The 16758-nt window shown below is 38.3% G+C and overlaps 1 protein-coding gene across 2 annotated transcripts in view; it reads right to left on the minus strand.

Annotated features, from left to right (window-relative positions):
• cblb (Cbl proto-oncogene B, E3 ubiquitin protein ligase) overlaps positions 1-16758 on the minus strand; it is a 194427-nt gene that overhangs the window by 83908 nt on the left and 93761 nt on the right. For both annotated transcript variants that reach the window (XM_043701075.2, XM_043701074.2), the window contains exon 3: positions 1342-1498. In XM_043701075.2, coding sequence (XP_043557010.1) covers positions 1342-1498 — 157 coding nt within the window. The remainder of the gene's footprint in view (positions 1-1341; positions 1499-16758) is intronic.

The following is a 16758-nucleotide window of genomic DNA, read 5'->3' on the forward strand; positions in this document are numbered from 1 at the left end:
GATGATGTTGAATAATTGCAATCATCGGCGAGCATCCCTACTTCTGACCTTATGATGAAGGGGAGGTATTTTATAAAACACTAGGTCACTACTCTGAGGAACTCCTGCAGAGATGTCCTGGAGCTGAGATGACTGCCCTCCAATAACCATGACCATCTTCTTATGTGCCATACCCCGTTTCTTAACCAATGGTAAAGCAGATCCCAATACAACTATTGGTATTCAATATTTTCCATCAGAAATTTGTTACTTCTTAAATAACAGCAGTCCAGGGTTAGCACATCCACTCATCCAAGTGGAATAATAATTACTGCTGGCACCCAAAAGGAACTCTGTCTACTTTTCGGCATGTCCCCAAAGTTTTGTGAATTTACTTCCAAAATATGTTAACTAAATGTGCCACATTGATACAGTTTAAGAAGATGCCTTATTGCCCCACCCTAGAATTATTACATTTGTTACTTAATATAGGGACAGAACTGGACACAATATTTTACCATATAAATGGGAACCTGCTACCTGAACACATTTACGTGGAAGCCTGCACCATGACAAAAATATCATTTTGGTTTAAATTATTGGAACTGGATCATACATACCATTCAGAATGTGTTTTTTTTTACAGCCACACAGTTGCTTAGCAATATACATTATTAACAGTATCAAACAATGCACCTAAATAACTGGTCCTAAATACAGAACTTCCATCCTATCGTGTAACACAATATTCCACTAAGTAGCATCACATTTTTGTATTAAAGAGAATCAGTGTTTAACAGTGCTTTATTACTTATGCATTTTTAAAAGAAAATAACATACTATCAGAATCTGTATTACTTCCACCATTTCTAACAAGATTTCCAGGAAACTGAGGAGCAGCCAGAAAAGTTCTTTCTTTAAAGCAAAACAGCAGCCAAAAATATTGCCAACAACATACAATACACTGATGATGCATTTTTTTTTGTTACTGTTTATTAGGAAATTGTAACACAAAGTTTTCACTACCTCCTGCAACAGACCATTCAGAGAACAGTGGGACAAAGAATAGGTTATAAAACAAATGAATTTACAACAATCTATTAAAAATCTTGTGGGAGCTGGGTCTGTTCAATCAAATCTTTGTTCAGAACATTGTTTTTGCATGTGCACTGACATAATTTAAGATACATGTTACACATCTTCAATAGCTCTATATTTCAAAGAAAGCTCCTCCTCTCTGATACGCGCATCAAAATGCTTCGCAGATTAGTTCAACTGTTGTCCTCCCAATTTAAAATAAACTTAATAACATACAATATCTATTTTCATTTTCAGATAATCATCTTGTAATCATTAACTCACCTGAAATAGCCTGGTGAAGATATCAAATTCAAAGATTGAAATGTAATCATTGCACGTCAAGTCGATTGTAGACTTCAGAGCCATGGCTTCCAAACCAGAGCTGATAGAATGAACTTCATGAAGGCACTGTCTAAAGACTTTCCATGGCACAACAGTCCTGAAAAAGAGAGATTAATAATACAAACTATTTATTTTATCAGTGAGGCAATGGTTTAATAAAGGAAGTGCATAATTATTTACATAACAAACATTTCTATGTTACCAGATAGCTCCAATCATATTTTTTTCTGAGTACACTATTTCTCCTTCCAAAGAACATGGCTTCTTAACCAAAATTATTCTTATTCAAATTCTAATCTAGAAAACAAGCGAAATATTAAGTGAAATGTTGGGCCCTGATTTGCCTTTCAAATGCACTTTGAAACTGCACAGTTTTTGAGGAAATACGCATCAATACTGCAAGTGTTACCTGTCCAGGCTATGACACTTAACATCATGTGTTTGCTCAAAAGGTACCAATTTCTATACAACAAAACATTATTAGCTTGCTGTAATATAGAGTCAAATATATTAAGCTGCTGCTGGTATTGCGAAGCATAATTACACCATACTTATAAAAACTGGAATTGACAGCTGCGATAACCAGTACAATATCTTATGATGGTTTAAAACTGTAACACACAAATAAAATCAAGTTCATACTGCACAAGAGTCTTGGGCACTCAAAGAGATTTACCTTTCTGTAGTTTCTCAAGTACACCCTCACCATCCATTACAAATGTACTTAGTGATTTGAAGTAACCATTGCGGTTTCAAATTGGACAATTCAAGGAAAAGAACTTTCCACTGGACATCTTTTACAATAAACAAAGGATTACAAAAGATCTTGTTTGAAAGTCTTGCATTTCTAACTTAAGTGTAAAGAAAGCCTTTCTCCTATCCAACCTTGACAATGTTATTTCAAAAGCATTGTACTATATTAACTTTCCACTTTGACCAAAATTATTTCCATATTCAGCAATGAAGTGCTATCTAGTTGGAAAAAACAACTGTAGATGTTGGAACAAAAGCAGAAATTGCTGGAAAGATACAGTCGGTCTGGCAGCATCTGTGGAGGGAAAGCAGAGTTATCATTTTCAATGGCTCTTCTTAAGAACTGAGGACCCTTCAGCTTGCTCTGTTCTAAAGAGGATTTTCCTTTTCAATTACCAACAGTAAACAATTGTGAAATGTATGCAATTGTGTGAACAAAATGACAATCAAAATAAGTGCTCAAACATTTTGCACACTTTTCAGCAAAATCACAGAAAAAATTTGGTTAATTAAATCATGCACACTTAAATCTGAAACAAGGAAAATAAACACCGTTTTTCCTCGGAGCACACAGGGCAGTTCTGTTAAACCTACGAGCTAACCACTAAATTTTCATTCAATCTCACTTCAAGTCAATTCATACTGACAAGTAAGAACTAGTGAAGTTAAATTATCAGGTCAAAAAGATGAAAAATGAAACTAATGCATGCTCCAATATAACAAATTAGGGAAGTCAAAAAGTTTAGAAAAACCCTCATTACTGGTGACCAATTTTGTAACAAATATGAAATTAAAATCAACACTGTTCAGTATCCTTTGTTTTCAAACCACAAACCACAATTATGACCACCCTGTTGTCCACTAATCATACAAAGGATACAAATTTGGTAATTCAGGAGCATTGGACTGTGGTAACAACAAATATTTGAGTCAGAATCAATTGTGAAATGCTGATTAAAATTTCTGACTCCATTAATAATCTCAATTTTGTCCTTGAACTAAATAGTGCTCTTCAAATTATTTAGTAACTCTCTCAGAAATCTTAACTGACTCACTTCCATGACATTAAAAACCTCCCATTCAATTAACTGCTTGTTTAATTTTATAAAAAGACTCTCCATAGTTTTGACCTCCACAATACATTCTTCCTGAGGGACTTCACATTTTGGGCACAGTACATATCCTGTATTAGAACCAAGGTAATTAAAATGGGCAAAGAGAAAACAAGGGATGGTTTATAAGCAGTAGAAAACAAAGTGAATAAGTATAGAATTAGAAGAATGAAAATAAAAATGCAGAAGTAAATATGGAATTGAAATAAGTAAGAAAATGTGCAAAGTTTTTTTAAAAAACATGAATATTTCTGGCCAAATTTTAATACTGCATAAGTGAATGAGGCTTCAGCAAATTAAAATCTTTCCTATAATTTTGTTGCTTTTAAAAACAAGAGGTCAAACTTAAAAGCTTGTTTTACACATTACCAGGAGCACAGACTTGGAATACACTCAAAATTTCTTTTTTTTTTAAAATGTACAGGAACCACATGAGGAAAATGACAATGTACCATACATCTTCAGTACTCTCAATCTATCAGGTACAACACCAGATGCTTCATAAACAGGAAACCACTCAGCCCCATACTGAAACACCACATCAGATGAAACACACACGAACTGACGTCTTTCATACAGCAAGTGAAAAGGTTACATCTTTAAGAAATTGCTGCTATACAAAATGATTGGATTCTACAATATCCTTGATATAAAGCTCCAGTAGTAGATTCTAGGAGTATCAAGGAAATGCATTGGACATCATTTAGCCATGTTGTCTCAGGTGCAGACGAACAGAGGTACATGCTAACTCAAAAGATCACTATGTACTTACAATACAACCTTTCTGATGTTCAGTAACACTACTACTTCATTTCTGGTTTAGTGAACATAATTATAGGTATTTGGTAACTGATTTGAACAAAAGTACTCTTCTCCCAGATCATGTCAAAATCATAAGTTTAAATTCTTTCACAATTGCTGTTGTTACTGGCAACACAAAGACAACTAGTGCATTAACTACACAGACAGACTGTTACTAAAAACTGTACTTCCTAAATTTTGCAAAAAAATAATCCCCATGTGAACTCTATTTATATTATACATCTTAACTGCCACAGTGTTTATAATAATTCAGCAAATATTTTAATGTTCCACCAAATGGGCGGCACGGTGGCATAATAGTTAGCTCTGCTGCCTCACAGCGCCAGAGACCTGGGTTCAATTCCCGTCTCAGGCAACTGTCAGTGTGGAGTTTGCACATTCTCCCCGTGTCTGCGTGGGTTTCCTCCGCGTGCTCCGGTTTCCTCCCACAGTCCAAAAATGTGCAGGTTAGGTGAATTGGCCATGCTAAATTGCCCGTCGTGTTAGGTGAAGGGAGGTGGATTGCTCTTCGGAGGGTCGGTGTGGTCTTGTTGGGCCGGAGGACCTGTTTCCACACTGTAGGTAATCTAATCTAATCAAACACAAACAATATTGACATCAATATCATTACAGATATCTCACCCTATTTATTTAGGGAATGCAAAATTTGTGCACGATTAAAAACTGTGTATCCCAACTTTTTTGAGGGTGCAAATGTTTTAAGGTGTGAAAAAATATTAGTATTGTCTACTGTCTACAAGTCTTCATTTTACCTTTGAAAAACAGTGAACTGTATTTATTAACTTGAAAAACTCATTGCCTTACTTGAACACAGGCTGGTAATGTATATCATCAGCCTCAGTTGGATTACAAAGCCACTGTTTCTAAAATAGCAAGTCTTTGATGGTGCAGAACCACAAATGTATATGAGTCATGTTCATTATGGCAAATAGGCTGGCACCATTGCAAAACCAAGAAAGAAAACACGCACTACCGAAGGTTCAAATCTATACATGAAAAGCACAGAGAAAATATTTTGTAAATTTTGTAGATCTATTCAGCTGCAAATGCAGCAACTATTATCTTTGTGAGATGACAAAAATATGCTTTGACATTACAAGTATCATATTACATTCTATACAAAAAAAAGTACACTAGTGAGATCTAAACATCTGAAGTTATGGAACAAATTAGTTCAGTTAAACAGCTGAAAAGTTAAATATTTCTTTAAAAGATTGCACATCATTTTCGAGAATTCATAACATTCAGCCACTCTGAGCTGAGAGAAGAGTGCCTCAACCAAAAATGTCCTCAGTAACGGTATGTAAAGCATGACATTTTTTTTTTAAGTGTTACGTACTGCATTGTTTTTAAAGCCAAAATGAAAACAATAACAGAATTTTCTCCAATAACACTGTGTGTGGTATTTACCTTATATTTTGCAAACAAAGGACTTAAGTCTTCAAGTTTAACTTTCCTTTGGTTACCATTCAGTGGTAAAATGAGAAAGTTAACATAATTCGCAACAAATCAATTCATTGTAATGCAGCCAAGAAGGAAGTGTTTATCACAAACGATGTTCCAGATTGTTCAAAGATCTCCACAATCATATTTAGAGACAAAAAAACTGCAGATGCTGGAATCCAAACTAAACAAGCAGGAGACTGGAAGAACACTGCAAGCCAGGCAGCATCAGATGGTGGAGAATTTCAGGAATCCCTGAAATGTCTACTCCTCCACCACCTAATGCTGCCTGGTGTCCAATGTTCTTCCAGCTTCCTTCTTGTCTATTCCACAATCATATGGCAATCTTCATTGAATTATAGCCTAGACTTCCAGCAAGTGCTTTTGCATTATAAATGCATGCCACTTTCAAACTAAACCAGAAAGGAAATTGAAGTTACTGCTCGTGTCTATTCAAAAGTCATCTCATTCTTTTAGGATGCCTACGGTCCTCGCACAATACCACATAAAGCATACAGTCTGCGTAAGTCACCCCAATCTGCCCTTCTTCTGGACAGTTAAAATCATTGCTCATGATAATGATCTCATCGAATGCAGCAGTATAAAGGACATTTTCTGCCACCCGAGGGAAAACATAACCCCTACAAAGCAGGAATTTAAGCAAGATGTTTAGCATCCAAGAATCAATCAGCACTGATTGATCTGCTATATCTCTGGTATACACGAATGCCCTTGAAAACTGAGGTTCAAGTCACGTGAAGGTAGCCACCTAACTTGCATAACTCAATATTGATGCTCTGGCCAAGAAACTGAACATGACATTGTTGGTGCGAAGTAAACAACATAAGATACTTTCTCTCTCATTAATTGTAAGTTAATGTTTTGCAGGTATGAAGCAAACAGAATTTAAGCAATAAGACAGCTCCTGGAATACTAGCGCATACGCTGCTAACTCAGAAATCTGGCTGGATTATATCACCAAGCTCTGAACACTGCATGTATGCATTCAGTGGCCTCTAGAACCAGAGCCCAGCAATGATTGCAAACTCAGCAGCTTGGGCACCTTGGCTGTTTGAGTTCCAGCTGAACAGGACAAATTGTATTGCTTTCTTGTAAAGGCCATTACTGAATGAGATTTATTTTTATGTCTGACAGGAAAGAGTCACCATTTAATGTCTTGGCAAAAACTCAGTACCTTCAACTAACTTGATTGAGGGTTTTGAAGAAGTGACAGTGAAGACCAATGAAGGCAGAGCGGTGGACATTTTCCACAGAAGAACCTCGATTACCCGAATATCAATTATCCGAATTTCAGATGATCTGAAGATTAGATTAGATTCCCTACAGTGTGTGGAAACAGGCCCTTCGGCCCAACCAGACCACACGAAACCTCTGAAGAGCAACCCACCCAGATCCATTTCCCTCTAACTAATGCACCTAACACTATGGGCAATTTAGCATGGCCAATTCACCTGACCTGCACATCTTTGGACTGTGGGAGGAAACCGGAGCACCCGGAGGAAACCCACGCTGACACGGGGAGAATGTGCAAACTCCACACAGACAATTGCTTGAGGCTGGAATCGAACCTGGGACCCTGATGCTGTGAGGCAGCAGTGCTAACCACTGAACCACCATGCCGGCCCTAAGATGATCAAGGTCCCGCAAAAACGTTACATCAAAGAGGTAAGTGTATTCGATTTACCTGTACTGATGAACATGTGAAAACACTGGCAAAAACAAAGAAACACAAGCACCTCAAGCATCAGTGACTCGATTTTTTTCAGGTAAGGGTTAGTAATACATCCTTTTGCAAAACTAAGTGTTTTACAGTTTTCCCGTCACTTTACTAGGTCGTTCATGAAAAAAATGGCTGAGAAAGTAATCGAATGTGCAAGGCGATGTTTGTCTTACTATCGCAACACTGAGCTCGGAAACTGATAAATGCTCCTGCCATTGTAGATGCTGTTCTGGATCTTTTTTAATGCTGGGATTTCAGATATAATATTTATATGATGGTAAGAGTTCTTCTCAGTTTAACCTGCAATTTGCAGAATGCAAAGATTAGTTTGTTTAAATAGCAGACTCATTAAAATTATACATTTAAACAAATTCTCCGGTAGAGCACAACATTAGATCAGTATGGCTTCCCTTGTATGAGACAAAAATTAATTATCCGAACAAAACAGTGCCCACCCATCTCGTTCGGATAATCGAGGTTCCTCTGTATATGAACTTCAGCAAGGAGTTCAATTAGGTTCCACGTGGGAGACTGATTAGCAAGGTTAGATCACATGGAAGCCAGGGAGAGCTATCCATTTAGATACAAAATTGTCTTGAAGGTAGGAGACAGAGGATGTGGTAGAGGGCTGTTTTTTAGGCTGGAGGCCTGTAACCAGCAACGTGCCACAACGTGCTGGGTTCACTGCTTTTTATCATTTGTATAAATGATATGGATGTGAATATAGAAGGAATGTTTAGTAAGTTTGCCGATGACACCAACATTTAGTGGTGCAGTGGACAGTGAAGAAAGTTATGTGACTACTACGGGACCTTGATCAGATGGGCCAGCAGGCTGAAGAGTGACAGATGGAGTTTAATTTAGATAATTCTGAGGTGCATCATTTTGATAAGGCAAATCAGGGCAGGGGAGTGTGCTGAACAAAGAGACCTTGGGGTGCAGACTCATAGTTCCTTAAAGGCAGAGTCACAAGGATAGTGAAGAAAGCGTTTGGTACACTTACCTTTATTGGTCAGTGCTTGCAGTAAAGGAGTTGGGATGTCACGTTATGGCTGGACAGGACATTAGTTAGGCCTCTTTTGAAATACTGCATGCAATTCTGGTCTCCCTGCTATAGGAAAGACGCTGTGAAACTTGAAAGGGTTTAGAAAAGATCTACAAGGAGGGGTTGAGGGTTTGAGCAATAGGGAGAGTTTATGAGGCTGGGGCTATTTTCCCTGGAGTGTCGGAGGCTGAGGGTTGACCTTACAAAATCATGAAGAGTATGGATAGGGTCAATAGCAATGGTCTTTTTCCCCTGGGTAGGAGAGTCCAAAGCGAGAGGGCATCAGTTGGAGGTGAGGGGAAAAAATTTAAAAGGGACCTAGGGTCAATTTTTTCATGCATAGGGTGGTGCATGTCTGGAATGAGCTGCCAGAGAAAGTGGTGGAGGCTGGTAAAATTACAACATTTAAAAGGTATCTGAATAGGTATATGAATACGAAGAGTTCAGAGGAATATAGGCTAAATGCTGACAAATGGGATTAGATTAATTTAGGATATCTGGTTGGCATAGACAAGTTGAATCAAAGAGCCTATTTCTATGCTGTACAATTCTATGATTGTACAACACAGCAGCTCTCTATTACTGCAATATATTCAACCAGGTTGTCTACTAGTATCCCTAATCAGGGTTCATTGCAAAACGTTTACAGCTCAGGCAAGTTTTCAACAACTGCATAGTCAAAGTTTTACACTTCAGCTGATCTAATTCCATCAGTAACTTTATTTATTATCTTTGTCTTCACTTTTAACAAATTCAGCATTTATCCATCTGCCATATCCTTCCTTGGATTGCATTCCCTGGAGCTAATGTTTATTTGTCATTAACCTCGCCTCTGTTAAGTCTGGACACATTTAAAACTTTCTTTTTACTGAACTTTTTTGAAGAGTTCTTCACCTATTTTACTTTCATTATCTGCATAATTACATAGAATTTAAACACACACAAATAAGCCACTCAGTCCAACTGGTCTCTGCTGGCATTTATCAACATCATAAATCTTTTCAATGTAGTCAGCATTTTCTCAGCTAATAACTTCCTTCTCTTGGTTTATTTTAGATTCCTTCTTACCAATGACATTTTATTCCCTTCCTCCACTGTGAAAACAGACACAACACATTAACTTAACTCTAACATTTCTACCATTTGCTTAGTGCCCATTATAGTCCCATCTGCATCAAGCTTTATTGATCTCATCTTCCCCCTCACTACTACTTCATTATACACTTTAATGGTTGTATTTTGCCCTATTCTCATTTGCACCTTATTTCATTTTTTTTTACCCCTTTGCTGTCTACCTAAATAGCTCCCAGAGTAATACTCAAACCTCCATACATTTAGGTAAACCACAACCAAATAGCCTGATGCTAATCGTTATCTCATTTATTGACGGCAGTAGCTTCAGTACATAAATGTAGCATGTGGCATCTAACAATTTTACATTACACCATATATTTATACATCATATCATACAGGGCGACAGCACAGAAAAAGGCCCTTCAAGTCCATGATGGTCAAAAAACTATTCTAATCCTACGTCGTTGAATACTTCTCATATTCTGACTTTAGACTTAGTTATTAGCAGTTCAATCCTTTATACCAGACTCCAATTATATAACTGAGTTGACCCTCTGTTTTAAAAAATTCTCAAGGTCAGGTTCGTAGGAGAGTAGTCTGACACAGAACAAACGACCAAGAGGCGAGTCTGCTAGAATATGAGCATTTTATTCCCCGCAGCGTCGCCACAACCAGGTACATGCTTACAACGGGTCTGGCTTATACTCACTCTACATGTTACCGGAACTGGGAGCCGTCAGTTCTCGTAGAGCGGTTGCCAACAACCCACGCTCGGCGGTTAAACGTAACCCCGGAGCAGACTCCCGGGTCTGGCTTATACTCACTCTACATGTTACCGGAACTGGGAGCCGTCAGTTCTCGTAGAGCGGTTGCCAACAACCCACGCTCGGCGGTTAAACGTAACCCCGGAGCAGACTCACCGAACTGGAGACTTTTCCAGCTGATATACTCTTTTCCAGATATAAACATTCATGTGAACAGCAGAGCAAGGCTAAAAAACACATTCCATTCTGGTTACATACAGATAAGAAGATTCACACGGGGAGGTGTGTAATAAGATTCACACGGGACTAAGCAACACCTCCATTCCGGTTAGATTCACACATGTATTGGGACATAATTTTTAACCGTTTCACCACACCCTCTTGTCCAATGACAATAAGATTAATACTTTTAAAATGCTCATAACCACTACAGTTCATAACAGTTAAAATATTACTGGCATCGATGTGACACAGTCAATCAAAACACTGACTGGAATATTTGAGACACAAAATTCCATTGCAAACAAGGTACAAAGATACTGAACAGACTTGTTGTGACATAGAAAATGACGTAACTAAATCAAAAAAATTTTTCTAGATTATTCCAAAATAGATCCCATTATCCTGATCCCTTCTTCAAATCTTGTATTTTCAACAACTTTAAATATTTTCCTAATTTTCTAAATAAGGAATAAATGCTCCTTGTTCCAACCTTTTTCACTCCCTGTGGAAATGCATTTCCACATAACAATAATCTTAACATACAATATTCCAAATTACCTTTTTCAAACTTAAGAAATATTTCAAGTGAATAATTATTTTCAGTGATTCTGTAACCAGAGGTAGCATTCCCATTTTACTTGCTCTCTTGCTTTTGTAAATTTTCAAATCTCTACTTTGACCTCTCCACTCCAATGGAAATAGTCCAAGAATCCCATGTCCATGCTCACACATAAATAGAAACCTCTGCAGGATCCATGGCTTTTGCATCCTTGCTATAAAAGAGTATCCAAATTGGACCTAAAGAGCCACCAAACTAATATTTAGCATGAATCCATCATTGACTCATTATTTTTACTCTGTGGTCCCAAATACTAAAAGCAAAAAGCCACAAAGAGGTCATAAGATCTATACACATTTATGTTTTTTTGGAAATTATAAACTTGAACCTCTAGGTGTCTCTGTTCATCCATATCCCTCAGTGCCTTGCTAAAAGGTTAGAGGAGTACATTTTTTAAGCCAAGTATGAGATCATGCAGTCCAGCACAGCCTTACCTTCTAAGACAAATAGCCTGACTGGGTTCTAAGGACATCTACACATCCCAGTTTTATCCATTGTTCATTGGTTGGGCTACCTACAGCCCCTATGAATCTTCTTTAACTGAACTTCTCAGGAATATCACATATCGACCAGAGACTAACAGTTCATTAGTCGTGGTTGGAGATGGTAAGACTGAGGTTATGTTGGTGCTGCTGCTTTGGATTGCAGGCCAAGTCAAGTTGTGGTACTTAATCAGAAAAATATTTTGCAAATTGAGACCCATTGAAATCTAACTGGTCATGTCACAATAATTCATCTGGGTAGTGTCCCTGAAAAGCCAGGATATAATGTCCCTTATATAAAGTATGTAATTGTCGTCCATGTTTTTCTTGCAAGGAGATGTCACCTCACTTTGCAAAAGTCTATCCATTTTGAGAACATGTCCATTCAGATATGCCAAATTTCCTACCTTTCCGTCGGTAACAAACCTCAAAAAGAAGTTCAAGTTACACAGGGAATAAAAGTGAACACATAACTTGACCAAGGGTAAATTACTACATTCCAAGTAATACCCATTTGTCTGAATCTTTGGTTTTCCAACCAATTTTCCTTTTGGCCATTAAAGACCCTCTTCTGGCTTATGTCAAATTATTTCAACAACTTTCACACAAAACCTCAATGTGTCAAAAATTCAAATGAACTATACATACAATCTATGAATACATCTAAAGTACAGTCACTGCTGTTTTGTAAGCAAGATTGACAAATTACTATATAGCAAAGTTCTTCAGATGGGAACAAGTTAAATAATCAGTTTGCTTGTTTTTTTGGAATTGATTGAATGATGAATTTTCACAACAGAGGAACATTGGGAAGAGTTTCCAAAATAACTAGCTGGGAAGTGTCCTGCTGCAGTATCATAGTGAAGCAGTTTGGGAAACGTGTCCCATTGTCAGAATCACAGTGAAGCAGTCGAGGAAGAACGTGAAAAAAATGACATTGGGCAAGAGGTGACAGCTTACAGCCTGTAAGGTCTTCATTTTGGGTTTAGAGTTTGTAAAGGCAATAATATAAAGGTGCAGAGAAGGACTCTAGACTAACTAATACTAATTACTTCTCTGGACTTTTACATTGATTTTAAGGGGACTCCAAAGGCTTAATTTAAAGGGTTGAGGAATGGAAGCTAAGCTCAGGGCCACAGTGCTCCTCCTGGTCTATGTGAGAACTAGGACACTGGCCAGAATGTGCTCAAAGTGTCTTCAGCTGCAGTTCCTAGAAGCCCAAGTTTCACAGCTGGAGCTATAGCTGTGAAGCATCCACAAAGCTAGATTATTTTAGACAACATAGAAAGATGGGTCCACAGGCTAAGATTCCACGTGCAAGGAGAGAATGGATGACTAGCAGGCATAGTAAGATGACCAACTATGGAGTGCAAGGATCCCTGTGGCCATTTACCTGAGAAACAGATAGACCACTTTGGACATGGCCTTTCAGAGGAAAGTAGCAATAGCCAAATTTGTTGCACCACACAAGACAAGAGGAATAAGCATGGGAAGCCTATAATAAAAAGGGAATTCAACCATAAGAGGAATAGAGACACATTTCTGTAGCTGCAAACAAAACTCCAAGATGGCAATTCCCTTCCATGTGCTGGTCAAAAGTATTTCAGACTGACAACGGGACATTCTGCAGTGGGAGGGGAAACAGCCCAGTGGCTGTGGTACACATCGGTACCAACAACAAAGGTTTAAATAAAAGGGATGAGATCATAAAAACAGAACACAGGGAGGCAGAAAGCAAGTTTAAAAAGTAGGATCTCGAAGGCAGTGATCTCACGATATCATTTGGTAGTCAAAGTACAAATAGCAGAATATTATGTGGCTGGAGAAATGATGTGAGGGGAGGTTTTCAGATCCCTGAGACATAGAAGCCAGTTCTGGTGGTGGTGGTGGGGGGGGGGGGGGGGGTGCGTGGGAGAAGATACAAGCTAGACTAGTTGCACCTGGGCAGACCAGAACTGATGCCTGAGGGAAATATTTGCAAGTGCAGTTGGGGCAGGTTTCAACTAAAATAGTAGGGAGATGAGAACCTATAGAGAGAGAGAAAGAGAGAGAGAGGGAGACAGAAAAGAAGGAAACAAAGGCAAAAACTAAAGATACAGTGGAAAATGCAAACTGACAAGCAGAGAATTCAAGCACAAACGTCAAACAAGGTATAATGCAAAATAATGCAGATGGGGCGAAGAATATTTTTTAAAAACATTAAGGTCTTGAGTTTGAATGCACAGAGTAATCACAATTAAGTAGATTTCTAATAAAGTCAATTAGTCATGCAAGTAGATATAAACAGATATGACATAGCTGTCATTACAAACTTGGCTGCAGGGTGACCAGGGTTGGGAACTGAATACCCAGAGATATTCAGTTTTCAGACAGGACAAACAAAAAAGAGAAAGGTGATGGGGTTGCAATTATGGATAAAGTCCTAATTAATAAAATTGTGAGGAAGATATTAGCTCTGGAGAAGTGAAATCTACATGATAGAGCTTAGAAACACAAAGGGCAATAAATGATTATGGGGGGTCGTATATGGACCGCAATCAGTAATAGCAATGTTATAGAAGGCATTAAACAGGAAAGTAGAGTCAGAAGCAATAAAGATACAGCTTTAATTGTGGATGACTTAAACTTGCAAATAGATTGGGCTAATGAAATCAGTAGCAATAATGTAGAGGAGGCACGGGATGGCTTCTCACATCATTATGTTGTTTTCAAACCAACTAGAGAACAGATCATCATAGACTGGTATTGTAATAACAAAGGAATAATTGGCAAGGTCCCTTAGGGATGAGTGACCATTGTCGAATAAAATTCTTCATTAGTTTGGAGAGTAACAGTTGATTCTGAGACTAGGGTCCTGAATCAAAAAGGAAACTATAATGTTATGATAAATTGGGGAATGTTACTTATAAGGATACAATTCTTATAAGAACTACAATGTAAGAATTCAATGGAAAATGCTTAAAAAAGAAAGGTGCACAGATGAACTACAACATATGTTCATTCCTGCCTGACAAAATTTAAAACAGGAAAGAACATAAGAACTAGGAGCCATCCGGCCCTTCAAGCCTGCTCACCACTCAATAAGATCATGGCTGATCTTTTCATAGACTCAGCTCCACTTGCCCGCATTTTCATCATTTCTCTTAATTCCCTTATTTTTCAAGAAAATATCTAAAAGTAATTACTGAAGTAGCGTCAACTATTTCCCTGGGCAAAGAATTCCACAGATTAACAATCCTCGGGGTGAAGAAGTTCCTTCTCAGTTCAGTTCTAAACCTGCATCCTCTAATCTTAAGGCCATGCCATCTTGTCCTAGTCTCACCTACCAGTTCCTCATATTTCAATCTTATCCATTCCCTTCATAATTTTATGTTTCTATAAGATCCCTCCTCATTCTTCTAAATTCCAACTAATATAATCCCAGTTTACTCAGTCTCTCCTCATAAGCCAACCCCCCTCAACTCCGGAATCAACCTAGTGAACCTCTTCTGCACCCCCTCCAGTGCCAGTACATCCTTTCTTAAGGAGAGCAAATCTGCACAAAGTACTCCAGATGTTGCCTCACCAGCACCTTGTATAGTTGTAAAATTACCTCTTTGCTTTTAAACTCAACCCCTTTAGCAATGAGGGAAAAAATTCCATTTGCCTTCCTGATTACTTCTTGTACCTGCAAATCAACCTTCTGTAATTCACGTGCAAGAACACCCAGGTCCCTCTGCAAATCAACATGCTGCAACTTTTTAACCATTCAACTAATAATCTATTTTGCTGTTACTCGTACCAAAATGTATGACTTCACATTTACTAACATTGTTTTCCATCTGCCAGACCTTTGCCCACTCACTTCATGTTCCTTTGCAAAGTTTCACAGTCCTCTGCACACTTTGGTCTGCCACTCATCTTAGTGTCATCTGCAAACTTTTTGACACCGTACTCGTGGTGCCCAATTCCAAATCATCTATATAAATTATAAAGAATTGTGGTCCAAACACCAATCCCTGAGGGAGACCACTGGTCACTGATTGCCAGCCAGAATAGCGCTCATTTATCCCCACTCTTTGCTTCCTGTCAGTCAACCAATTCTCTATCCACGCTAATAATCAACTCCTAACACCATGCAGCAGCCTCATGTGTGGTACCTTGTCAAAGACCTTTTGGAAATCTCGGTACACCACATCCACTAGGTCCCCATTGTCCACCTTGCTTGAAATGTCTTCATAGAAGTCCAAAAGAATTGCGTAGCATGACCTGCTCTTTATGAACGCATGCTGCCTCTGTGCAATGGGACAATTACTTTCGAGATGCCCTGGTATTTCTTCCTTGATAATAGGCTCAAGCATCTTCCCCACTACAGAGGTTAAGATCACTGGTCGAAAATTCTCCATCTTTTGTTTACTTCCCTTTTTAAACAGTGGCGTCACATTTGCTATTTTCCAATCTGCTGGGACCACCTCAGAGTCCAGCGAATTGTGGAAAATTACAGCTAGTCCACCTGCTATTTCTCCAGCCATCTCTTTTAGTAACCTGGGATGCATTCCATCAGGGCTAGGAGACTTATCTATCCTTAGCTAGCTCACCCAACACTAACTCTTTCTTAATAATAATTGTTTCTATGTCTTCACTTACCTTCATCTCTTTGTCATTTACTGGCATGTTATTAGTATCCTACACTGTGAAGACCGATACAAAATACCTGCTCAATGCCTCAGCTATTTCATCATATCCCATAATAATTGCCCCTTCTCAGCCTCTAAAGGACCAAAATTTACTTTAGCCACTCTTCTTCATTTTACATAGTTATAGAAACTTTTGCTATTTGTCTTTATATTCTGTGCTAGTTTTTTCTCATACTCTATCTTACCTTTCTTTATAGTTCTTTTTGTGGCTTTCTGCTGACTTTTAAAGTTTTCCCAATCTTCTAGATTCCTTCTGTTTTGGGCCACTTTGTATGTCTTCTCTTTCACTTTCACACCTATGGCAGATTACCCCTCCTCTGAGAGTCCTTCCTTCTCAATGGAATATACCTTTGCTGAGCACTTTGAAACATTTCTTTGAAGTCCTTCACTGCTCGTCAACTGTTGCACTATTAAGTCTGTTTCCAATCTACTTTAGCCAGGTCCTCCCTCATTCTATCATAGTTCCCCTTATTCAAGCACAGGATCCTGGTACAGGATTTTATATTCATACTATTCAGCTGTATTTTGAATTCAACCATACTGTGGTCACTCCTTCCAAGAAGATCCCTAACTATGACATCATTAACAATTCCTGCTTCATTAC

The sequence above is a fragment of the Chiloscyllium plagiosum genome, unplaced genomic scaffold (assembly GCF_037043375.1).
Source record: "Chiloscyllium plagiosum isolate Xiang-an unplaced genomic scaffold, Cpla_swu_hap1 HiC_scaffold_12, whole genome shotgun sequence".
In the NCBI taxonomy this organism is placed as follows: domain Eukaryota; kingdom Metazoa; phylum Chordata; class Chondrichthyes; order Orectolobiformes; family Hemiscylliidae; genus Chiloscyllium; species Chiloscyllium plagiosum.